The sequence below is a fragment of the Zalophus californianus genome, chromosome 12 (genome assembly GCF_009762305.2).
Source record: "Zalophus californianus isolate mZalCal1 chromosome 12, mZalCal1.pri.v2, whole genome shotgun sequence".
NCBI lineage: Eukaryota > Metazoa > Chordata > Mammalia > Carnivora > Otariidae > Zalophus > Zalophus californianus.
In genome coordinates this window covers 103,456,287-103,482,512 of record NC_045606.1, presented here as the reverse complement: position 1 = coordinate 103,482,512, position 26,226 = coordinate 103,456,287, and the positions used below count along the sequence as shown (strand labels likewise).

At 41.7% G+C, this 26,226-nt stretch overlaps 1 protein-coding gene across 5 annotated transcripts in view; it reads right to left on the bottom strand.

Moving 5' to 3' along the window:
- Positions 1 to 26,226, bottom strand: part of DPP6 (dipeptidyl peptidase like 6) — a 956,302-nt gene that overhangs the window by 366,954 nt on the left and 563,122 nt on the right. For all 5 annotated transcript variants that reach the window (XM_027574866.1, XM_027574864.2, XM_027574862.1 and 2 more), the window contains exon 2: positions 19,915 to 20,029. In XM_027574866.1, the coding sequence (XP_027430667.1) occupies positions 19,915 to 20,029 (115 nt within the window). The remainder of the gene's footprint in view (positions 1 to 19,914; positions 20,030 to 26,226) is intronic.

Sequence of the window (26,226 nt, the reverse complement as noted above, 5' to 3'; positions counted from 1 at the left end):
TGTTCATTTCAAGTAGAAATAATCCATTAGAATTGCTTAAGAAAACTGGTTTGTTTAAGAAAGTCAAGATCCAAGTAGCAGTAAGCTAATTCATAGCTACTAATGGACTTGAAGACCAATGGTGAATGTTTTAAATGAGTTTTCCATTTTTAGATCAACTTATTATTTGGTGGGAGATTTTATTAAAGTGAGCAAAGAGGCTGCAAATATTACCAAAGCTGCAAGGAAGAACGGGAGGTGCCGGGCCAGCCGGGGAGGAGGTTCCCCAGATTAGCCAGGGAGGGGTCAATACATACCCCTTAAGGTGCGGGGACCAAGAAACGTGTACATAAAGACATCTCCGTCTAAAGTTATGAAAGAAATCTATAAAGGACTTAAAGATAACTTCAGAGGTTTCATAACAGAGTGAAGAAAGGCACTGGGAGGAATTATAAGTGAGCAGCACTCTCCACTTTGATAGGAGTCATCTGTGAATATTGGTAGATAAGCATAATACTAAGAATCTCAGAAATAAACACCAGAAAAACTAACATCAGAATTGGTGAAATGTAACGAATGATATCTAGAGACTGGCTGTAGAATTGTTAGTATTAAAAAAAAAAAAACTACTATTATTTTGATTTGGGTCGTTCATTTAATAGCTTTTTCACTATTTTTTCTGTTTATACATACTCCCTGGGAAATCATTAATAAAGTCATATTCTGATGGTAGCACATACTCGCACCTGAACCTAGTATCTGAGCTGGAATGTGTCTTCAGGACACACCAACACCACGGTCAGCTAGCTAATTTAATCTTCCCAGCTGTGGCACAGTTAATGTGGACAAAGGTGTGTGGTGCTCCCCACAGAGAAATCGTGGCTGCTGGGGGTGCCTCGTTGATCCCCAAGTGCCCACCTCCCGGTGGCAAATACCATACACACATTTTAAGGGAGATTTAGTTTCAGGGATCGTCATCATCTGCCCCACAAAATGTACATTTTTTTTTTACTTGAATTTTATTGGCCTTGTTGATTGATCTGTATTTAATTTGGCTCTTCTGTTAATCTTATACGAATTGTAAGTGGAACTTATTTCCATTTCACGCATGTAAGTAAAATCATAAAAATAAGTCAAGGCAGGGGATGGGTTTTGTCCTTTCCTCTCAACGTTTTATTTATTTTTTTAAATTTAATTTAATTTTATTATGTTATGTTAGTCACCATACAGTACATCATTAGTTTTTGATGCAGTGGTTCCATGATTCATTATTTTCGTATGACACCCAGTGCTCCATGTGCCCTCCTTAGTACCCATCACGGGGCTAACCCATCCCCCCACCCCCTCCCCTCTGGAACCCTCGGTTTGTTTCTGAGTCCATCGTCTCTCATGGTTCGTCTCCCCCTCCGACTCACCCCCTTCATTTTCCCTTCCTCCTCCTAATGTCCTCCCTGCTATTCCTTCGGTTCCACAAATAAGTAAAACCATATGATAATTGGCTTTCTCTGCTTGACTTATTTCACTTAGCATCATCTCCTCCAGTCCCATCCTCTCAACATTTTAAAAACATCAATAGATATCTTGATGTGAACACATTGCAGTTCCTTCTTTGGCAGCAGAGATGATAAAGAACCAAATTCTGAAGCCGAGAAGAATCCTGCAGAGAGGTGGGGAGGCCGGCATGGGCTCTCCTGTGAGCAGGTGGGTGGGGGGAGGGCGGCGTGCCCAGCACACCTCTTTCTAGCCCGTACCCCCCACAGCTCCTGCCTGTAAGGTACGGACACTGCAAGACTGGCAAAAGCACTGATTTCCCTTTGTCTTACTTTCCCGTGGCTGCAGCCACAAGTCACCACAAGTGTGGTGGCTCCGAACAGCTGACGTAAGAGCTGGAGGGGAGCCTCTCTTCCTCATCTCTGCTCTGGCTGTCGGTGCGCCTTGCCTCGTGGCTGCATCACTACGACCTCCGTCTCCCTGGTCACGTTGCCTTCTCCCCTCTGTCAGATCTCTCTCTGCCTCCTTCTTATAAAGATACATGTGGTTGCATTTAGGACCCATGGGTAAAGCAGGAAAACCTCCCATCTCAGATGCTTAATGTAACCACCTCTGCAACAACCCCCTTTTGCCATAGAAAGTGACATTCTCAGGTTCCAGGGATTAGAACATGGAACTTTTGGGGAGTCACCCTCTCACCCAGCAGATCCCTCAAGACCTTTTCTCCATTTCCCACTAACCCACTACCTTATTTATTTATTTATTAAAGATTTTATTTATTTATTTGACAGAGAGAGAGACACAGCGAGAGAGGGAACACAAGCAGGGGGAGTGGGAGAGGGAGAAGCAGACTCCCCGCCGAGCAGGGAGCCCGACGCGGGACTCGATCCCGGGACTCCAGGATCATGACCTGAGCCGAAGGCAGTCGCTTAACCGACTGAGCCACCCAGGCGCCCTCTCGCCCTTTTTTTTTTTAAAGTTTAGGGAGGGGCAGAGGGAGAAGGAAAGAACCTTTTTTTTAAAGATTTTTTGTAAATTTATTTGAGAGAGAGAGTGGGGGGAGGAGCAAAGGGAGAGAGAGAGAGAGAATCCTCAAGCAGACTCCCCACTGAGCACGAAGCCTGACCCGGGCTCTCACAACCCTGAGATCATGACCTGAGCCGAAATCAAGAGTGGGCCACTTAACCAACCGAGCCACCCTGGTGCCCCTGGACTTCTCATTTTGTGAAGCAATGTAACACTTATCGTTTGAATTACTGTAGTGAGGTATTCTGTTCGGGACAAAGGTACTCTGATATTGTCACATCTGGGCTTTGGATAAATGCTCAAGCTGATCCCAAACATGGCCCATGGACAGGCTGACCAGGTACGCGAGCTTCCTGAAGTAAATCCAAATGTTTACGAGGACATGTGTGCCCTTCTCCAATGATAGGATGACTTACAGTCTTATCAGATTCTAAAAATGGTTACAACTTATAAACTGTTACAAATGACAGGAACCCTGAGAGGACCATCTCAAACCCAGCGCCCAGCGTTCCACACTCTCCCAATCTGTCACCATCCCATCCCTCCAGGCTTAACTGCTGACACTCATTACGTCCCTCCATGGCTTCCCGGCCAGGTACCTTCTCTCCAGCCAGTGCTTCAGGCTCATAGTGGCTTGTAGGGGACCTTCCCTCTTGGATTGCCTTCATCTGTCCTGCATCTGTCTTTCAAATTCCTCATCTTCCATAAAACCTTCCACCAATGCTTCCTGTCCTCCCCGATCTCACCCATATTCTGGACTGTCATCATAAATATTATCTGCACTATCCCTTTACATAAAGCACTTAGTTTCACTTGGCACTAACAAGTTAACTTAATCAGAAACAACAATGACAAAAGTACCAGCAACAGCAGCAAAAGCAAGTATCTATTTCATGACCGGAGTAGACACTGTTCACCCAATTGACCAGCTGGGAACAAAGGAATCTAGAAACACAACCAGAGATGCCTAAGTGCAAGTGAACAATACCAGAGACTGATTAAGTAACTTACATGTCCTGTGATAGGACACTTGGTCATAGTCATATACAGCGGGTGAGCTCTGATGAGATTGGATTTGGGGGATGAGTTTAATACAGGAAAGAGAACAGAAAAAAAATGCCTGGAAGACATGGCCAAATCACCTATTTCTACAAAAAACCATAATAAAAAGTAGGATGTATGTTACTTGTGATGATATACACACGAGTTTTTAAATTACTGTTAAGCTACTTTTCAATTGTCATAGAGATTATGCATAGAGTATACAGAGATGAAAAATTGGGCATCAATACAACTTAAAATACTATAATAAATCTCGTAAACATTATATTGAACAAAAACCAGTTGTAAAAGAATACGTACTACATGATTATATTACAATAACTATAAATGCAAAAAGTATAAAAGCACGCAAAACTATGATGTTAGAAATTAGGGGACCTTTGGGGGGATTAGGGATGAAAAAGCACAGGAGGGGGCTTCTGGGATGCTAGTTGAATTCCGTGTTTTGATCTGGGTACTGGTTATAGGAGCCTGTTCAGTTTAAAAATTCATTAAACAGGAGGCGGAGCAATGTGGCAGAGGAGTAGGAGACCTGGATTTCGTCTGGTCTCAGGAAATCAGCTGAATGGGGATCAAACTATTCTGAACACCTACGAACTCAAATAGGAGATTGAAGAAGAGAGTAGCAACAACTCTCTGAACAGAGAAGCGACCACTTACTGGAAGGTAGGACGTGCGGAGAAGTGAATCCCAGGCGATATTCGGGAGGATAGACGGCGGGGGAGGGGCCTCCGTCGGCCGCTTCTGGCAAGTGATAGAGCCGCGGAGCACAAAATCGGACCTTTTACAAGTCGGTTCCGCTGAGGGACGTTGCTCCAGTGGCTAAGCGGGGGTGGGGGGGTGGGGGAGACCCTCACGGGACAGTGTGGTAGTGTGGTCTCAGGACCGTCGGGGTCACAGAAGACCAGGGTGCCTGAGTGCAGCAGAGCTCCCAGGGATCGGAGCGGGGAAGCTGGCTGCAGAGACGGAGCCGAGGCGCGGGCTCTCAGCTCGGGGTGGCCATAAACTGTGATCCGCGGCCCAGTCGGGCCACTGCTCCTCCAGCAGGGACCCAACAAGCGGCAGAGCCGGGGAGACTCCCCTCCCTCCCCCGGGAGGAGCGGCGCGGGAGGGCATCGCAGGGATCTGCTGGGTTTGGAGACTCCACACGGAGTCGGGTGCCAGACATAGAAACGCTCGGTCACAGGCCGGGTGAGCACGGAGTGCGGCCGGAGACCGGGGACACGGGAGTGACTGCTTTTCTCTGGGGGCGCACTGAGGAGCGGGGCCCCGAGTTCTCGGCTCCTCTGGGCAGAGATTGGGAGGCCACCATTTTCACCCTGGTCCTCCAAAGCTGTGCCGGGAGCTTGCAGGGAACAAAAGCTCCTGAGATCAAACCCGAGCAGCTTGCTTAGCCCGGAACGACAAGGGCGGGGCAATTCCGCCTCCGGCAAAGACATTTGGGAACCAGGGCAACAGGCCCCTCCCCCAGAAGATCATCAAGAACAGCCAGCAAGCCAAGACCAAGTTTACCGATCAAGGAGAACGGGAGAACTCCAGCGCTAGGGGAATACTACACATAGAATTCATGGCTTTTTTACCATAATTCATTAGTTTTTGAAAATTATCTTTTTTCTGTTTTTTTTTAATTTTTCTTTTTCCCTTTTTCAACCAACATCTTCTCAAACACGTTTTAAAAAAAACATTTTTATTTTTCATTTTTAGAGTCATATTCTATTCCTTCATAGTACTTACCCTTATTTTTGACATATATATATATAAGTTGTTCTCTCTTTAAAATTCTGAGATGCAGTTTCTTCTAACAGATCAAAATATACCCTAAATCACTAGTGTATGGCTTAGTTCTAGTCTCCTGCCTGATCACATTCCCTCCCTTTTTTTTTTTTTTAAATCTTCTTTGTTCTTTTTTCAAACAACTTCTTATCTTATCAATTCCTTTTATAAAATCTTTCATAATTTTCATCTTTACAGTCATCTTCCAACCCTTCATTGTATCAACCCTAATTCTGTACATATATAAGTCTTTCTTTCTTTAAAATTTTAGGAGGCACTTCCTTCTAACAGACCAAAATCCACCCAAAATCCAGTGTGTGGCACTGATCTATGCACTACCCTGATCATATTTGATCATATTCTGTTTTTTTTTGGTTTTGTTCTGTTTTTGTTGGTTTTTATCTTTTTCTTTTTCTTTTCTTTTTCCTCTTTCTTTTCCCCTGGTTTCAGGTCTTTTCTGATTTGCTTAGAGTATATTTTCTGGGGACGTTGTTACCCTGTTAGCATTTTGTTCTCTCATTCATCTATTCTCCTCTGGACAAAACGACAAGATGGAAAAAATCACCTCAGCAAAAAGAACAAGAGGTAGTACCGTCTGCCAGGGACCTACTCAATATGGACATCAGTATGAAGTCGGACCTAGAATTCAGAATCATGATTTTAAAGATACTACCTGGGCTTGAAAAGCATGGAAGTTATTAGAGACAACCCTTCCTGGAGAAATAAAGAACTAAAATCTAACCAAATCGAAATCAAAAAGGCTATTAAGGAGGTGCAATAAAAAATGGGGGCACTAACTGCTAGGATAAATGAGGCAGAAGAGAGAATCAGTGATATGGAAAACCAAATGATGGAAAATAAAGAAGCTGAGAAAAAGAGAGATAAACAACTACTGGATCACGAGGGCAGAATTCGAGAGATAAGTGATACGATAAGATGAAACAATTAGAATAATTGGGATCCCAGAAGAAGAAGAAAGAGAGAGAGGGGCAGAAGGTATATTGGAGCAAATTATAGCAGAGAACTTCCCTAATGTGGGGAAGGAAACAGGCATCAAAATCCAGAAGGCACAGAGAACCCCTCTCAAAATCAATAAAAATAGGTCAACAACCTGACATCTAATAGTAAAACTTACGAGTCTCAAAGACAAAGAGAAAATCTTGAAAGCAGCTTGGGAGAAGAGATATGTAACGTATAATGGTAGAAACATTAGATTGGCAACAGACCTATCCACAGAGACCTGACAGGCCAGAAAGGACTGGCATGATATCTTCAGAGCATTAAATGAGAAAAATATGCAGCCAAGAATACTATATCCAGCTAGGCTGTCACTGAAAATAGAAGGAGAGATAAGAAGCTTCCAGGACAAACAAAAAATAAAGGAATTTGAAAACACCAAACCAGCCCTAGAAGAAATATTGAAAGGGGTCCTCTAAGCAAAGAGTGAGCCGAAAAGAGAGCATAGTCCAGAAAGGAACACAGACAATATACAGTAACAGTCACCTTACAGGCAATACAATGCCACTAAATTTCTATCTTTCAATAGTTACCCTGAATGTAGATGGGCTAAATGCCCCAATCAAAAGACACAGGCTATCAGAGTGGATAAAAAAACAAGACCCATCAATATGCTGTCTGCAAGGGACTCATTTTAGACCCAAAGACACCCCGAGATTGAAAGTGAGGGGGTGGAAAACCATTTACCATGCTAATGGACACCAAAAGAAAGCTGGGGTGGCAATCCTTATATCAGACAAATTTGATTTTAAAACAAAGACTGTAATAAGAGATGAGGAAGGACACTATATCCTACTTAAAGGGTCTATCCAACAAGAAGATCTAACAATTGTAAATATCTATGCCCCTAACATGGGAGCAGCCAATTCTATAAGGCAATTAATAACAAAAGCGAAGAAACACATTGACAACAATACAATAATAGTGGGGGACTTTAACACCCCCCTGACTGAAATGGACAGATCATCTAAGCAAAAGATCAACAAGGAAATAAAGACTTTAAATGACACACTGGACCAAATGGACTTCACAGATATATTCAGAACATTCCATCCAAAGCAACAGAATACACATTCTTTTCTAGTGCCCATGGAACATTCTCCAGAATAGATCACATCCTAGGTCACAAATCAGGTCTCAACCGGTACCAAAAGACTGAGATCATTCCCTGCATATGTTCGGATGACAATGCTTTGAAACTAGAACTCAATCACAAGAGGAAAGTCGGAAAGAACTCGCATACATGGAGGCTACAGAGCATCCTACTAAAGAATGAATGGGTCAACAAGGAAATTAAAGAAGAATTAAAAAAATTCATGGAAACCAATGAAAATGAAAACACCACTGCTCAAAATCTTTGGGATACAGCAAAGGCAGTCCTGAGAGGAAAGTATATAGCAATACAAGCCTTTCTCAAGAAACAAGAAAGGTCTCAAATACACAACCTAACCCTACACCTAAAGGAGCTAGAGAAAAAACAGCAAATAAAGCCTAAACCCAGCAGGAGAAGAGAAATAATAAAGATCAGAGCAGAAATCAATGAAATAGAAACCAAAAGAACATTAGAACAGATCAACAAAACTAGGAGCTGGTTCTTTGAAAGAATTAACAGGATTGATAAACCCCTGGCCAGACTTATCCAAAAGAAAAGAGAAATGACCCAAATCAACAAAATCATGAATGAAAGAGGAGAGATCACACCCAACACCAAGACATACAAGCAATTATAAGAACATAGTATGAGCAACTCTATACCAGCAAATTAAATAACCTGGAAGATATGGGTGCATTCCTAGAGATGTATCAACTACCAAAATTGAACCAGGAAGAAATAGAAAACCTGAACAGACCTATAACCACTAAGGAAATTGAAGCAGTCATTAAAAATCTCCCAAGAAAGAAAAGCCCAGGCCCAGATGGCTTCCCAGGGGAATTCTACCACACATTTCAAGAAGAATTAATACCTATTCTCCTGAAACTGTTCCAAAAAATAGAAATGGAAGGGAAACTTCCAAACTCATTTTATGAGGCCAGCATTACCTTGATCCCAAAACCAGACAAAGACCCCATCAAAAAGGAGAATTACAGACCAATATCCTTGATGAACATGGATGCAAAAATTCTCACCAAAACACTAGCCCATAGGATCCAACAGTCCTTTAAAAGGATTATTCACCATGACCAAGTGGGATTTATCCCTGGGCTGCAAGGCTGGTTCAACATCCGCAAATCAATCAACGTGATACAATACATTAACAAAAGAAAGAACAAGAATCATATGATCCTCTCAATAGATACAGAAAAAGCATTTGACAAAGTACAGCATCCTTTCTTGATCAAAACTCTTCAGAGTATAGGGATAGAGGGTACATACCTCAATATCATAAAAGCCATCTATGAAAAACCTACAGCGAATATCATTCTCAATGGGGAAAAGCTGAGAACTTTCTCCCTATGGTCAGGAACACGGCAGGGATGTCCACTATCATCACTGCTATTCAACATAGTAGAAGTCCTATCCACAGCAATCAGACACCAAAAAGAAATCAAAGGCAAACAAATCAGCAAAGAGGAAGTCAAACTCTCACTCTTTGCAGATGATATGATACTTTATGTGGTAAACCCAAAAGACTCCACCCCAAAACTGCCAGAACTCATACAGGAATTCAGTAAAGTAGCAGGACATAAAATCAATGCACAGAAATCCGTGGCATTCCTATACACCAACAACAAGACAGAAGAGAGACAAATCAAGGAGTCGATCCCATTTACAATCGCACCCAAAACCATAAGATACCTAGGAATCAATCTAACCAAAGAGGCAAAGGATCTGTAGTCAGAAAACTATAAAATACCCATGAAAGAAATTGAGGAAGACACAAAGAAATGGAAAAACGTTCCATGCTCATGGATTGGAAGAACAAACATTGTGAAGATGTCAATGCTACCTAGAGCAATCTACACATTCACGGCAATCCCCATCAAAATACCATCCACTTTTTTCAAAGACATGGAACAAATCATCCTAAAATTTGTATGGAACCAGAAGAGACCCCGAATAGCCAGAGGAATGTTGAAAAAGAAAAGCAAAGCTGGCGGCATCACAATTCCGGACTTCCAGCTCTATTACAAAGCTGTCATCATCAAGACAGTATGGTACTGGCACAAAAACAGACACATAGATCAATGGAACAGAATCGAGAGCCCAGAAATGACCCTCAACTCTATGGTCAACTCATCTTTGACAAAGCAGGAAAGAATGTCCAATGGAAAAAAGACAGTCTCTTCAACAAATGGTATTGGGAAAATTGGACAGCCCCATGCAGAAGAAGGAAACTGGACCATTTCCTTACACCACACACAAAAATAGACTCCAAATGGTTGAAAGACCTAAACGTGAGACAGGAGTCCATCCAAATCCTAAAGGAGAACACAGGCAGCAACCTCTTAGACCTCAGCCGCAGCAACTTCTTCCTAGAAACATCGCCAAAGGCAAGGGAAGCCAGGGCAAAAATGAACTATTGGGATTTCATCAAGATAAAAAGCTTTTGCACAGCCAAAGAAACAGTCCACAAAACCAAAAGAAAACCGACAGAATGGGAGAAAATATTTGCAAATGACATATCAGATAAAGGGCTAGTATCCAAATCTATAAAGAACTTATCAAACTCAACACCCAAAGAACAAATAATCCAATCAAGAAATGGGCAGATGACATGAACAGACATTTTTCCAATGAAGACATCCAAATGGCCAACAGACACATGAAAAAGTGCTCAACATCGCTCGGCATCAGGGAAATCCAAATCAAAACCTCAATGAGATACCACCTCACACCTGTCAGAATGTCTAAAATTAAGACAGGAAACGACAGATGTTGGCAAGGATGCAGAGAAAGGGGAACCCTCCTACACTGTTGGTGGGAATGCAAGCTGGAGCAACCACTCTGGAAAACAGTATGGAGGTTCCTCAAACAGTTGAAAATAGAGCTGCCATATGATCCAGCAATTGCACTCTTGGTATTTACTCCAAAATACCAATGTAGGGATCCAAAGGGGTACGTGCACCCCAATGTTTATGGCAGCAATGTCCAAAATAGCCAAACTGTGGAAAGAGCCAAGATGTCCATCGACAGATGAATGGATAAAGAAGAAGTGGTATATATACACAATGGAATATTATGCAGCCATCAAAAGGAATGAGATCTTGCCATTTGCAACAACGTGGTTGGAACTGGAGGGTGTTATGCTGAGTGAAATAAGTCAATCAGAGAAAGACATGTATCATATGACCTCAGTGATACGAGGAATTCTTAATCTCAGGAAACAAACTGAGGGTTGCTGGAGTGGTGGGGGGTGGGAGGGATGGGGTGGCTGGGTGATAGACATTGGGGAGGGTATGTGCTATGGTGAGCGCTGTGAATTGTGCAAGACTGTTGAATCACAGATCTGTACTTCTGAAACAAATAATGTAATATATATTAAGAAAAAAAAAAGAAGAAGAAGAAGATAGCAGGAGGGGAAGAATGAAGGGAAGTAAGTCAGAGGGGGAGACGAACCATGAGAGACGATGGACCCTGAAAAACAAACTGAGGGTTCTAGAGGGGAGGGGGGTGGGGGGATGGGTTAGCCTCGTGATGGATATTAAAGAGGGCACGTTCTGCGTGGAGCACTGGGTGTTATGCACAAACATGAATCATGGAACACTTCATCAAAAACTAATGATGTAATATATGGTGATTAACATAACAATAAAAAATTTAAAAAAATCATTAAACAATATAACATTATATGTGTATGTTAAATAAATGTTCAAAAATCAATTGTTCCAGAAATTTTAAAATATAAGCTTCAAACAATGAGTTATCACTCCACACCTATGAGAATGGCCAATACCCAGAATACTGCCGATGCTGAATGCTGGCAAGTTTGTGGAGCCACCAGAACTCTTGTTCATTCCTGGGGGGGATGCAGAATGGGCCAGCCAGGTTGGAAGACAGTTGTGCAGTCTCTTACAAAACAAAACACACTTGTAGCACATATTTCGGTAATCACACTCTTTAGTATTTACCCAAAGAAGTTGAAAATTATGACTACATAGAGACCTGCACGTGAATGTTTACAGCAGCTTTGTTCATAATTGCCAACTCTTGGAAGCAAGCAAAATGTCCTTCAGTGGGTGAATGAATAAATGGAGTGTGGTCCATCCAGACAATGGAATAGCATTCAGCACTAAAAAGAAATGAGCTGTCAAGCCATGAAAAGGCACGGAAGAACCTTAAAAGCCTATAAGTGAAAGAAGGCTCCATACTGTATGGTTCCAACTGTATGACATTCTGGAAAAGGCACGACTGCAGAGACAGTAAAAACTTCTCTGCCAGGGGTTATGGGGGAGGGAGGGATGAACAGACAGACCACAGAGGGTTCTTAGGGCAGTGAAGCTGTTCTGTAGGATACTGTAATGGCAGATGTGTGCCATCACATATTTGTCCAAGCCCATGGCATGCACAACACCAAGAGCGCACCTTTTTTATAAAAAGATTTGTTTATTTTAGAGAGAGTGAGAGTGTGGGGAGGGAGGAGCCAAGGGAGAGGGAGAGAGAAACTTAAGCAGACTCCACACTGAGCATGGAGCCTGACACGGGGATTAATCCCATGACCCTGAAATCAAGACTTGAGCCGAAACCAAGAGTCAGACTCTTAACTGACAGCAACACCCAAGCATCCAACCAAGAGTGCACCTTAATGTAAACTATGAATTTTGAGTGATAAATGATGGGTCAATGAATATTCACCCATTGTAAAAAATGTGCCACCCTGGTGGGGATTGATAACAGGGGAGGCTGTGCGTGCCTGCGGGCAGGGGGTGTCTGGGAAAACTCTGTGCCTGCCTCTCAGTTTTGCTGTGAATCCAAAACTGCCCTAAAAAAACACTCTACTTAAAAAAAAAAATCCATGGAAATTTTATTACAGAACTTCCTTTGTTAACTAGCAGTCACACCTCTGAAGTGGAGGGATTCTCTCAAATGTAATTTTAATATAGCTTTTTTCCACACAAACCCATTTCATCTTATTTTGACTCTGGTGTCTATTCAGAACACTTGATTAAGTGTCTGGCTTGCTTGTACTTACTCTCTCCTATAGGAGAATCCAATTTATGAGCCGTGATGGCCAATTTGCTAGATTTCACTCCCTCTCAGTAAAGCCTATCGGGTCCAATTGAAAATTAAAAAAAGATAAGCTGAGAGTTGGCAAAGCAGTTACAGACATTGGACCTAAACCAGTGATGAAATTTCAACTCCATAAAAATAATCTCTATGCTATGCTCCCACCCAAAAGACTCACGGGTCTTATATTCTGATAACTTCTGCATGGCCTCAGCCCACAGTCTACTATCACTGTGACTTTCAAATGTCCAAGGCTTTTTGGTTACACACCACCTCTAAGTGTTCTAGTGTTTTCCATCAGAAATTGTTGTCCATCTTCCCTAATGTGAAAATCCGTAAGGTCAACTGTCAGGGCTGTTTTAATGCAAATGGGATTCTGCTGGATTTTTCAGCTCCTACGACATTAACAGTGGCACTGGAGAATGACAAAGTCCTTTTCATCAGAATGCAAGAACTGTAGCTGCCCAAAAAGGCATACGCTGTGTCTGACCTAGAGTAGGCACATATTTAATATCTGAAAATAAAAAGGTAACTTTGAGTCTATTATGCCAAAGAGAAATTTACAAAGAGCATAGACTAGCAAGGGGGAAATGAATGACAAAATTGAAAAGGACACATTCTCATTTGGCTGGTCCCTTTGCAAGTAAGATTGCCATAAACACTTTTAATTTGATATTTAAAACATAAATTGTGCCTAACTGGTGGTAATTAGATGGCACTATAGAACAAGGTACTTGTCGTTCAGAATGATTACCATGAGCCCCTTAAAGATCTTGGGTACCAACAGGGCCTCCATGTGATTCTTCCTACCAAGCTGGAAAGGGGACTCACGTGAACATGGGAATGGTTCTACCAAAAGGCTGAACCCAGTTGAGTTCAGAATGGACTTTCTGGGCAAATAAAAAGCAGGTACTGTGATTTGAGTTCCAACAAACCAGAATATAAGTCTAGAAACAGGCAGTCCTTGAAAAAGGTTATTTTATTAAAAGTACCTACTACTTATCCAAGTCATTACCCAAAGAACAAATAATCCAGTCAAGAAATGGGCAGAAGACATGAACAGACATTTCTCCAAAGAAGACATCCAAATGGCCAACAGACACATGAAAAGATGCTCAACATCACTCATCATCAGGGAAATACAAATCAAAACCACAATGAGATACCACCTCACACCAGTCAGAATGGCTAAAATTAATAAGTCAAGAAATGACAGATGTTGGTGAGGATGAGGAGAAGGGGAAACCTTCTTACACTGTTGGTGGGAATGCAAGCTGGTGCAGCCACTCTGGAAAACAGTATGGAGGTTCCTCAATAAGTTAAAAAATAGAACTACCCTACAACCCAGCAATTGTACTACTGGGTACTTACCCCAAAGATACAAATGTAGTGATCCAAAGAGGTACCTGCACCCCAATGTTTATAGCAGCAAAGTCCACAACAGCCAAACTATGGAAAGAGCCCTGATGTCCATGAACAGATGAATGGATAAAGAAGATATAAAACACACACACACACACACACACACACACACACACACACACACACACACACACACTGGAATACTACTCAGCCATCAAAAAAATGAAATCTTTCCATTTGCAATGATGTGGATGGAATTATAGGGTATTATGCTAAGTGAAATACGCCAAAGAAAGACAAATACCACATGATCTCACTCATATGTGGAATTTAAGAAACAAAACAGAGGATCACAAGGGAAGAGAGAAAAAAATAAAACAAGACAAAACCAGAGAGGGAGACAAACCCTAAGAGACTCTAATCATAGAAACAAACTAAAGGTTGCTGGAGGGAGGGGGACAGCAGATGGGGTCACTGGGTGATGGGCATTAAGGAGGGCACATGATGGAATGAGCACTGGGTGTTACATAAGACTGAAGAATCACTGAACTCTACCTCTGAAACCAATAATACATTATATGTTAATTAATTAAATTTAGATTTTAAGAAAAATACCTACTACAATTTCTAAGTAAGTCTATCAAAACGGAGGCAAGGCTGGGTGCGAAGGTACCCAGTCCAGCACACAAATTTGCAGGGTGTTGTCGTCACTAGGACTCTCCTCTCCTTAAGGCTGCACTTCGTCCCTCACCCAGTGGAAGCCACTGCTGCCCTTAGTGGTGCTCACGGTCTTTAGGTCAGTGACTCGGTGACAGGCAGCACTCAACAGGGCTTACCCAAGCCCTGCCTAAGACTCCTCTTTTGTTTTTGCTTCCTGATCACACATCTATGAAATTCTCCTCATGCATATTCCTTCCGTCTCTTTCAACCAACGCTAAGCTCTCAGGAAGAGCACTTGTGTCTCCTCTTCTCACATTGCACCCAACTTGAGCTCAATGCTCTCAGCCCCCAAGAGGGGAGCATTTATGTTTGACCAATGAGTACGTCCTATTGGTTGAGGTGAGGATGTTCTGCAGGTTCGTAAATTTGAGAAAGCTCTGGAGCCAGGGGCAGGTTGAGCGATTTGACATTCTCTTCTGCCTGACTGAATTTTGATTGCCAAACAAAAGCCAGTGCTGCACCCCAGGACGGCGGATGCAGAAAGCCCACGGTGGGAGGGGACGGCAGTACCTTTGCTACTGAACAGGCATGACTGATCGTCCTAACCTAGGACACACACTCCCTGAGCAGCACAACCTGCAAAACAAAATACTAGCCATGGAAGCCCAACAGAGCCCAAGGGTTAGGCAAGGCTCAGCCACATTTTTATTTTGACAGAAGAATAAAAGAAATTCTGCTCTTCAAAGCCTCTCCTGGAATTCAGGGATGCACTCCAGCCCCACCACCAGCAGATGCCTCCTGCCCACTGTTGTTGCCCCTGACAACTGGCTGCCAGCATTCGAAGAGGTGATGGTTACAATGATGACATTCTCTATTGCAGAAGCCACACTGCGCATGAGAGCGGAATGTAAATGACTCTCAGAGTTAGCGGCTGCATTTGAGAGACTGGGACATGCTTCCCTACGCAGTGGAAAAGACCGAGGGGCAGCTCTCTGTGGGTGTTGCATGGGCACAAGGAGGGAAGGCTTCCAGACTGGTTCAAAATTTATTCCGCGAGAACATTTACCACCTAGCCTTGCTGCTGGACCACTGGAGAGAAAGGAGCTGTGGGGGGGGGTGGGGGTGGTGCCATTTTATTTCACATTGAAGTGATGAATGCAGGCACCCTAGGACTTGGGGTGACATGGACACTCATGTGTGCCTTGGGAGGGCAGCAGCAACTGCAAAGTACTTAAAACACTGTTCTTTCTAAGTCCCCACTCCAGTGCTGGACAACCACAGAATCAACTGTTCAATAATCATTTTCTCGTATAAAGCACAGTTCTGTTCAAAGAAAAGCAATGGTAGGGACACGTACTCCGTGAATCCTGAGGAAGATCGGATTTCCTCCACCTTAATTAAAAGTACGTGGTTGCTGACGTCGCCAGCTAAGGTGAATCATTGTCAGCCAATCACAAAATAGAACAAGTATTTGTCTTTACTAACCATCCCCCTACTCAGATTTCAATGGCTGAATCCATTTTTAACCTGATCAATCAGATGCACTATATTGAATCCTGAGTCCAGGTGCCCCAGGCAACTCTGGTAGGCTCATAAAGTATACTCAGGGAGAGAGAGCAACATTCTCTTTTTCGTAATTGCTATTGAAACCTCTTCAACATTAGGCAAGTTTTTATGCTACTTTAGTATATAAGTATGGCCAGATTACCCCATGTTTTTTTAATAATGTTTCCACTATCATGTAAACTAACAGCTCAAGTGAGATGAAATTCATTTACTATGAAGTTCCACTTTTTAATATGTACAATTCAGTAGTTCTTGATGTATTAACAGAGTTGTGAATCCATCACCACTATCAAATTCCAGAATATTTTCATCTATCCCAAAAGAAATCTTATTTTGATGCATCCATGTAGGCTTATCAGTTGTATCAAATGTACCACCCAGTGGGGATGTTGATAACCAGGGAGGCTATACGTTGTGTGGGGACAGATGGTATATGGGAAATCTCTGTGACTTCCTCTCAGTTTTTCTGTGAATCCAAAGCTTCTCTGAAAATATAATGTCATTTTTTAAAAAAAGGAAATAAATCTCATATCTACTAGCAGTCACTTCTCACTGTCCCCACCTCTAGCCCCTGGCAACCACTAATGTACCTCTATCTCTGTGGATTTGCCCATTCTGGGATAATACAGTATGTGGCCTTTTGGGTCTAACTTCCTTCACTTAGCATAATGTCTTCTACCTTTTTGGCTCTTATCAATAATGGTGCTATGGACATCCATAGGGAAGTTTCTGTATGAACATATGTTTTCAGTTTTTTTGGGTATATACCTGGGAGTGGAATGTCTCGGTCATATGCTAACTCTATGTTTACTTTTTGAGGAACTACTGAACAGTTTTCCACGGAGTCTACACAATTTTACATTCTTACTAATAATGTTTGAAGTTCTCCGTTTTTCCACATCCTTGCCAATATGTTATTTTCCTTTCCATAACCATCCTAGTGGGTATGAAGTGGTATATACTGTATGACTGGCATTTCCTTGATGACTAATGATGTTGAGCATCTCTTTTCAATGCTTATTGGCCATTTACATTTCTTTGGATAAATGTTTTTTAAATCCTTTGGTTGTTTTTAATTAAATTATTTCTCTGTTTTGAGTTATAATAATTCTTTATACAATCTGGACATCTTACCTTTACTGAACATATATCTTGCAAATATTTTCTCACATTCTGTGGGTTGTCTTTTCACTTTCTTGACAGTGTCCACTGATGCACAAACATTTTTAAGTTCGATGAAGTCCAATTTATCTATTTTTTCTTTGGTTGCTTATGCTTCTGGTGTCATATCTAAGAAACTGTTGCCTAATTCAAGGTCATAAATATATGCCCCTAAGTTTTCTTCAAGAATTTTGTAGTTTCAGCTCTTTTATTAGGTTGTTGATCAACATTGAGTTGATTTTTGTATACAGTGTGAGGTAGGGCTCCAACTTTGCTCTTTTGCATGTGGATATTCAGTTGGGCAAGCGCTATTTGTTGAAAAGACTATTCTTTCCCCATCAAAAGATCTTGGCACCTTTGTCAAGAATCAATTGGCCATAGATGTCTGGGTTTATTTCTGAACGCTCAGTTCTTTTCCATTAATCTATATGTCTATACTTATGTTAGTACCATCATTACTGTAGCTTTAGAGTAAGTTTTAAAATCAGGAAGTATAAGTACTTGAACCATTCTTTTTCAAGGTTGTTTTGGTTATTCTGAGTCCCTTGTATTTTCATATGAATTTTAGAATCAGCTTGCCTATTTCTCCAATAAAGGAAATTGGGATTTTTATAAAGATTGGATTGAATCTATAAAAGTATTTGGGAAGTATTGCTATATTACCAATATTAGATCTTCCAATCCATAAACACAGAGTATCTTTTCATTGACTTAGGTCTTCTTTAATTTCTTTCAATTATGTTTTATGATTTTTCAGTGCACAAGTTTGTATATCTTCTGTTAAATTATTCCTAAGTACTTTATTATTTTCAAAACTATTGCAGGTAGAATCATTTTCTTAATTTAATTTTTAGATTGTTCATTGCTAATGTATGGGAATACAAATGATTTTTGTATATTGATCTTGTATTATCCAGCCTTGCTGCATTTGTGTGTGTGTGTGTGTGTGTGTGTGTGTGTGTGTATTCCTTAAGATTTTCTATATACAAGTTCATGTCATCTACGAATAGAAATAATTTACTTTTTTCCTAACTGTATTTCTTTCCCTTGCATTGCCTTGGCTAGAATCTCTAATGGAATGTTAAATAGATATGGGGAGACTGAGCATCCTTGTCTGTTCCTGATCTTAGGGAAATGCTTTCAACCTTTCACCATTAAGTATGATATTAGTTGTGGGTTTTTCATACATGCTCTTTATCAGGTTGAGGAAATTTCTACTAGCTTGTTGAATATTTTGTTATGAAAAGATTTTGGACTTTGCAAATGTCAGCTCTGTGGGTTCCTTCCCTCCCTTTATTCTATTAATATGTATATATTACATAGATTTTCATACATTAAATCGAATTTATTTTCCTGGGATCAATCACATTTGGCTAAGGTGTATAATCCTTTTTATACGTTTCTGGATTCAGTTTGCTAGCATTTTGTTGAGATTTTTACATCTATATTCATCAGGGATTTTTTTTAATAAAGATTTTATTTATCTATTTGACAGAGAGAGACACAGTGAGAGAGGGAACACAAGCAGGGGGAGTGGGAGAGGGAGAAGCAGGCTTCCCGCTGAGCAGGGAGCCCGATGTGGGACTCGATCCCAAGACCCTGGCATCATGACCTGAGCCGAAGGCAGATGCCTAATGACTGAGCCACCCAGGCGCCCCCATAAGGGATACTGATTATAGTTTTCATTTCTTGTGATACCTTTATCTAGTTTTGGTTTAAGGGTACAGATTACTCTTTTAGTCACTGAAGTCTTGGAATCATTTAAATGTACATCATCATTTAATGGCACTTTTTGTAAAAATGTAAAATTAATTAATTAATTTATTTATTTATACATTTCAATGTAACTACTTCTTTTTCTGTCTTAAGGCCTAATACTTGTGCAGTCTATTTACTGAGGGTTAGAACTGTGGTTTTGTTTTTTTTTTTCAAACAATTAGGAAATGAACATGACGATGAGAATGTGGTCACAGTGGTCTCCTAGCACTGCCATGTGGTTATCTTCCAGGAAAAGTCTTCCTTCTCTCCCTAAGCTCATACTCCACCACAACCCACTTCACATCTCACCTTCTTCCTGAACTTCCTCACGAAGGACCTCTCTCTCCTCCAAGCTCCCATAGCACTGATTTTTGAAACATTCAATGGTGCCGGTGTATACACATTTTTGCTGTAGGCTTTTGCTAAAGATTTTTGTGTGTTTTTTCTTCCCTGTGAGATTTCTGACTCTTCCTTATACTTTTGTTACTTCATCAAGTACCTCTGTTCTTAGTTCACACTCAATGTATGTTGTTTTAATAATTTTTAAAATGCATCTTGGATATGGTAGGTACAAATTCCATGAGATCCATATATGTGTTATATTTATAATGCCACTGTCTTAAAGCTCATCAAGCATGAATAAGTAATTATGAATTTTAATATATGCCACGTGTTTCTACCTAGTCAACAATTATATAAACGAATTCAAAGCATACAAAATGGATTTTTTTCATTGAAACATATTAATCCTTTAACGACATGGCACACTGAGAATTAGAACGTGGGAAAAATAAATTATGGAACAGGTAGTTACTTAGAAAAAAAACGGCAAAGCACAACTAGACACTTTCTCCCACACAGTGGCTTGCTTTTCCAAGAATAAGTGTAAGTACCTGGTGTCAGCAGTATGACCGAGGTGACAATCAGGGAGCAGATGACCAGGATTACAAGAAGTGCAATCGCTATCCCCTTCCAGTTCCTTTGGGGAGGGTTGCTCCCCACCAGCTCCTAAAAATGACAACAGGAAAGGGAGACCCGGTGAGGGAAGTAAGGAAATAAAATAAAAACCAAATAAATACACTCCATTTGAATCAAGAACCAAGACGCGGAAGAGTGAATGAGGCAAACTCTCATCCTTGAAACGACGAGCAGCTCTCTTCTCCACCCTTCGGCCTCCTGCTCTTGTCCCGTTCAACGCAGCAAAACCTGATCTCAAGAACGAATGTGATAGGACACTCTGTTTACAGCTTTGCTGAGAACTGACTTTCTTTCCATCCGGGACACTGGGTCCCACAGCACAGGGCAACTGTGGCGTTTCTCTTCGTGACAGCCAACCTCCTAACCCCACTGAGTCAAACCCAAGTATGCCGGCTCCAAGTCCTCTCTCACCTTCCTTCTCATTCACATCCACACTGTTTACTTCTATTTCAGGATACCAGATTCAAACATTTATTTAGCACACCCTGCATGCCGAGTATAATTAACCCGGACCCACTGCTCATGCTCTTGAGCCCTTTCTTCTTCTGTAGAACCTCATACAAGGCTTCAAGATTGCCCAGGTCTTTTCAGTGGGTGATTCACTTATACCCATTCTAGATTTTCATCCCTCCCGGGAGCTGTGTTTGCATTGTCGCAGGGGTTAGGGATGGGAGGAAGAATCTGGAGACATTGCTCAAGTGTGCTAATGGTTGGACAAATCCAGGAAATTAATCAGGCATATTGGCTGCTGAAACCAACTTTCAATTCCTTTCAAATCAGGGTGCTCATATAATTTACACTCCCAGCTGGGATCCTTTGAGAGACAAAAGGGTTAATGTTTATAATTAATAAACATAATAGTTTATATTAATAAAAATTATCATCAATTATACAAGAGCAACTGGCACTCCCCAAGGCAAACAAAGACATATGGCCACACTGCAAACGGTCTACCGCTCCTTCTGCCCATAAACAGAACACAAAACATTCTCTCTTATAGTGCCCATAATTACAACTCATATTAACTCCAACTCAAGATGAAGTAGAATAGAGGTGGCCTCAAAAAGTAGATAATGCAATACCCAAATACAGCTTCATCCCAAACTCAAAGTTCATTAGAATGCAGCAAATTTCTGCAAATCGAAATAAAGGTAACATTAAATGGAGGGTGGCAAATAATAATTGACATGCAAATATTCAATATTGGCTATCTAGATTATCAAATTAAGAGAAATTCTGAGAGCCACTATGGTCTTAGCAAGAAAGGATTTTTTTTCCATTTTTTTATTGAGCAAGAAAGGATTTTATTGTTGTTTAAAAATTTCTATCAATCTTATTTGCTATCCAGAATTTATCTATTAAGAAGTGGCTTTTTAGCACTTAAAAATGACAAAAGGCTATACTGATTGATCTCATTTCTGAATGGATAGAGTTCCCTATGCAAGAAAACCAGAGACCAACAACAAGAAGAAGTAATCAGATTTTGCTGATTCAGCAGCTTTTCACTTTGCCCAAGTTTATGAAGAAAATTTGAAAATTCACCAAATTTGTGAATAGCACAAATCTTGAAGCAGTGTTATTCATATGAACAAAGTAGTACACATAATGTCTTGCAGACCCTAGTGGATTTTTCTTTTTTCTTTTCTTTTCTTTCTTTCTTTCTTTCTTTCTTTCTTTCTTTCTTTCTTTCTTTCTTTCTTTCTTTCTTTCTTTCTTTCTTTCTTTCTTTCTTTCTTTCTTTCTTTCTTTCTTTCTTTCTTTCTTTCTTTCTTTCAGAGAGAGTGCTAGTGCATGAGGGAGGGGAGGAGCAGAGGGAAAGGGAGAGAATCTTAAGTAGCTCCACGCCCAGTGTGGAGTCCTATGTGACACGGGGCTCAATCTCACAACTCTGAGATCCTGACCTAAGCTGAAATCAGGAGTTAGAGGCTTAACTGACTGAGGACCCAGGCACCCCCTAGTGGACATTTCGCAAACACTGTTCATATTAAATCCCAGGGTAACAATCAAACCAGAATATTTTAATCGTCAAGACCAAATCTTATTCAAGAGACAGAATAATAAAATTAATGTTATTGCCTTCATCAGCTCAAACAATTGATACCTTTTGAATCTTGTTGTTAATAATAATTTAAAATTCTAAAATCCGTACCAAACATATCTATTAAATACACTGGTCGAAGTTTATGTGCATGAAGAAGCCTAAGACTTTTTCTTTGTGTCAATTTCTTGACGAGCTAGTAGTGTAGCTGATGTACTTGTAGAAGTGTACTTGAACCCATGTTGCAGTGACAGAGGTCCTTCTGAGACTCAGGGGGCCTCTTACCAGCCCCAACACATCCACAGTGGGATGTCCAGGGCTAGGCTGGATGGTGTCAGACGGTCTACCAAGAGGACCGAAAGATGGAGATGTTTGCAAAACATGTCATGTTAAGGAAGAGGTCAGCCTCAAAAGCCAAATACTTAGGAGCCTTCATCCACCTAACTATCACATGGAAGAGAGAGGAGACTTATTCTGTACAGCTCCAGAAGGTAAAATTGTGTTTCAGTACAACTTCAAAATTCCCAGCCATGAATATTATCTCACAGTAGAATGAGATGCTTCACCAGGAAGTGTGCAGGATGGTGAACACCTAAGGAGGGTCCTGGAGGTCCGATCCTCCAGAAAGGAAGGTGGAAATAAATGATCTTAAAAATGCCCAATAGAGGGGCGCCTGGGTGGCTCAGTCATTAGGCGTCTGCCTTCGGCTCAGGTCATGATCCCGGGGTCCTGGGATCGAGCCCCAAGTCGGGCCCCCTGCTCAGCGGGAAGCCTGCTTCTCCCTCTCCCACTCCCCCTGCTTGTGTTCCCTCTCTCGCTGTGTCTCTCTCTCTGTCAAATAAATAAAAAAATCTTTTAAAAAATGCCCAATAGAGTAAAAGTTCTATGAACACATATAGGATGGAAGAGAGAGAGAGAAAGCTGTGAAGCTGCTACGCAGGGGTGGAAAACGAATGGGAGGCAAGGACTTCTGGAAAGGGAACAAAGACTCTGCCCTCCTCCTGTTCACTGGACTAAGAAGATACTTTGCACAGAAAACCAGTTTGGTACGTATTATTGAATGGGAGAACGTACCCTAAGTAACCAAATAGGCATTGACAGCATAGCCTCCTCAAGGGAAGTGATCCTGGGTCAGTGACACCACTGCTTGCTTTTTTTCTTTTTTAGAGACAGAGAGAGAGAGGGAGAGAGAGAGAGAGAGAATCTTAAACAGGCTCCAGGCTCAGCAGGGAGCCCGACGAGGGGCTCAATCTCAGGACCTGAGCCGAAACCAAGAGTCAGATGCTTAACTGACTGAGCCACCCAGGTGCCTCAACATCGTTTCTTAAAGACAGATGCACCATATTGCCTTCCAGGCAGCATACTTACACATTTAAAAAGGGCAATTTTGCCCATGTGAAAGCAGACATTCTTTACTAAACTGCCTTTTCATTTGCCAAATTTCACTTTTCACAGTACAGGTAATTTCTTTTTTAACTGACCAAATACTGTTGTTACAATACTAATAGGAAACAAGTTAGGGAGGAAACAAATCATGAATAATCTTGCTAATCCAAGAAAATAGAACTTTTCATTTTCCCCATTTTCCTTTCTTGTCATGGTCTATATACACATTTAATTTCTACATGGGTGTAACCAGAGCATAGAGACTTTCTTTGAGTTAGAATGCAGATGAATATGTGCTTCTCTGAACATCTCATTTGGCTCCCAGATTCAAATGACATCCTCATCTTAACTTGCAGGAGCTGAATTATTGAAAATTTGAGGAGAGCTGACGCTGCTCCCCATGAAGGACAGGACAAGTTAATAAATTATGCCCTGAAACGTTAAGCTTCAGTAGTGCATTTCTTGGCAGAATTATATATTTTTACCTAGAACAGTGAAAGTGAGACTATAAGACATTCCCTATTCTATTTGGTACTACAGGCATACCTCGGAGATCCAGTAAAATGGAAGAGCGTGTCTACAATGAACCATTTCGTGTAATGAGGTGATCAAATGTTTCATCCATCCATCCAACCATCCATCCATCTATTCATCCATCCGCCTGTCTGTCCATCCATCTATGCACCCATCCATCCACCCATCCAACACATGTCTATCCAGCACCTTCCCTGCCAACCCTCCCCTGAGAACCTTGGGTATAGCAGTGAACAAAATAGACTGCACTGCTATCAACCCAGCAAGCTGAATGGCTTTCATTTTTCCATATTTCCTTTCTTGTATTCTAGTGCAGGGATGGCGCACAAACAATAAACAGATAAACCCACTAAGAGAAGAAAAAAAGCAGGACAAGGGGGTCAAGGTTGGGGGTTGCATCCTGTTTGTATATAAGGAGGTCAGAGAGATTTTCTAATAAAGTGACATTTGAACAGAAACTACAAAAAGTGTAGCTGAGAGGAAGGACATCAGGCCGCTATGGCCTGAACTGTGTCCCTCCCAAACTCACATGTGGAAGCTCGAACCCACAGTGTGGACAGAGGGCCTCTGGGAGGTAATGAGGGTTACATGAGGTCATGAGGGTGTGGCCCCCAGGACAGGCTCAGTGTCCTCATAAGAAGAGACAACGGAGAGCTTGCTCCCTGTCTACACACATGCATCGGGGGAAGACCACGTGAGAGGACACAGCAAGAAGGCACCGTCGGCAACCTAAGGAGGAAGGGCCCACGGGACACTGCAGCCTGCACCTTGCCTGTGGGCTTCCAGTCTCCAGGACCGTGAGAAACAAAGCCTGAGGCCCAGAGGCACATCTCCCACGTTCTGGGAAGCCGTGCCTGGTTTCATAGGCAGAGTTCATTATTTTCCCATCTGGACACAACTGTAACACTTCGTAAATGCTTTTCTGTAACATTACTGCACTATTAAATTATGTATTTAATGTCTGTGTCATCATCCGGCTGCAAACGACTTGGTGTGCTGGCGTTCCTGATGTCTTGTATAGAACGAGGGACACCACAGCGCTCCGGGACTGTGGTCCAACCCTCCAGAATGGAAGAACGGACATAGGAATGCCTTTATAAGAAGCAACTGTGTTATTTGCTGGCACCTCTGGCAGAAAAGCCATTGGGTTGATGCGGAAAGCAAAGCATTAATACAAGCCCAACTGCACTGATGATGCCATAGATGATGCCATGGATGATAGCAGTCGGTCCTAACAGATGTCATGCAGACTGACATCTGTGGTTGGCAATCGCTTTGTCCCTAGTGCAACTGCTGCTCACACTTATTCTTAACTCAGGCAAAAAGAAAACAAATGAACGAGAAACAAACTCAACCTTTTCCCAGGTTGTTTGGTTGTTTTAAATATAAAATTCATGTTTTCAGAATGTTAGCATCTTAGGAATCTGTGATGAGAGCTTGATATTTTATGTGCCAACTGTACAACTGAAATGGAAGAGATGCAGATTGAAATAATAATTGAAGACACCCACGGTGTTCTGTGAATGGATCAAGGGGGGGTCACCGTGCATGTCCACCAGGCCCTCCCCGTCTGTGCTCAAACCTGACATGCCTTATCTTGGCCTGAACTTCCTCTCTCCCACGAAATATCCCTTGCTGACTTTATCACACCTTGTGCCTTATGATAAGGAGTCGAGATTCTTGAGAAAAGTCCGAGGTGATTATTTAGAAATTAGAGAAACTGAAGGCTTCAGGGAAGGGAAAAAAAAATAAGCAAAGAAGGGGTGGAAGACAAAAGGAATACAGTGCTTGGGTGTTAGGACCAAATGCAAGTGTGTTTGGAAGCACAGCACAGTTTATAACATCTATAGAATGGTAAGATATTGCTTTACGACTGGTTGCTATTGCTACCAAATAAGCCTTCAGTACCATTTGATAGACACTGTGGGAAGAACTCAAAAGCACATCAAATTTCTGATACATTATAAAGAAAGTAAACACAGAGAATCCCACTTCCGAGCTCTCAAGAGGGGAAACGGGCATCCTCACCTCTGTTGGGTCCCCACGGTAGGGTGATCTAGGCCACAGCCATGTCACTCCACAGTGAAGCACACATTCCCCACGCAGCAATACCCACCTTGAGTGTTTCGGGTACACCTCATGGTGTGTTTGTTTTCCGCAAATGTATGTGTAGCCATGCACAGCTAACGAGACAGAAGGGGTCTCACTTCCAGCAGAAGTGGGAGGAGAAGAGGCCTCACTAAGGGCTCTTCCTAAAGGAGCCCCCTAC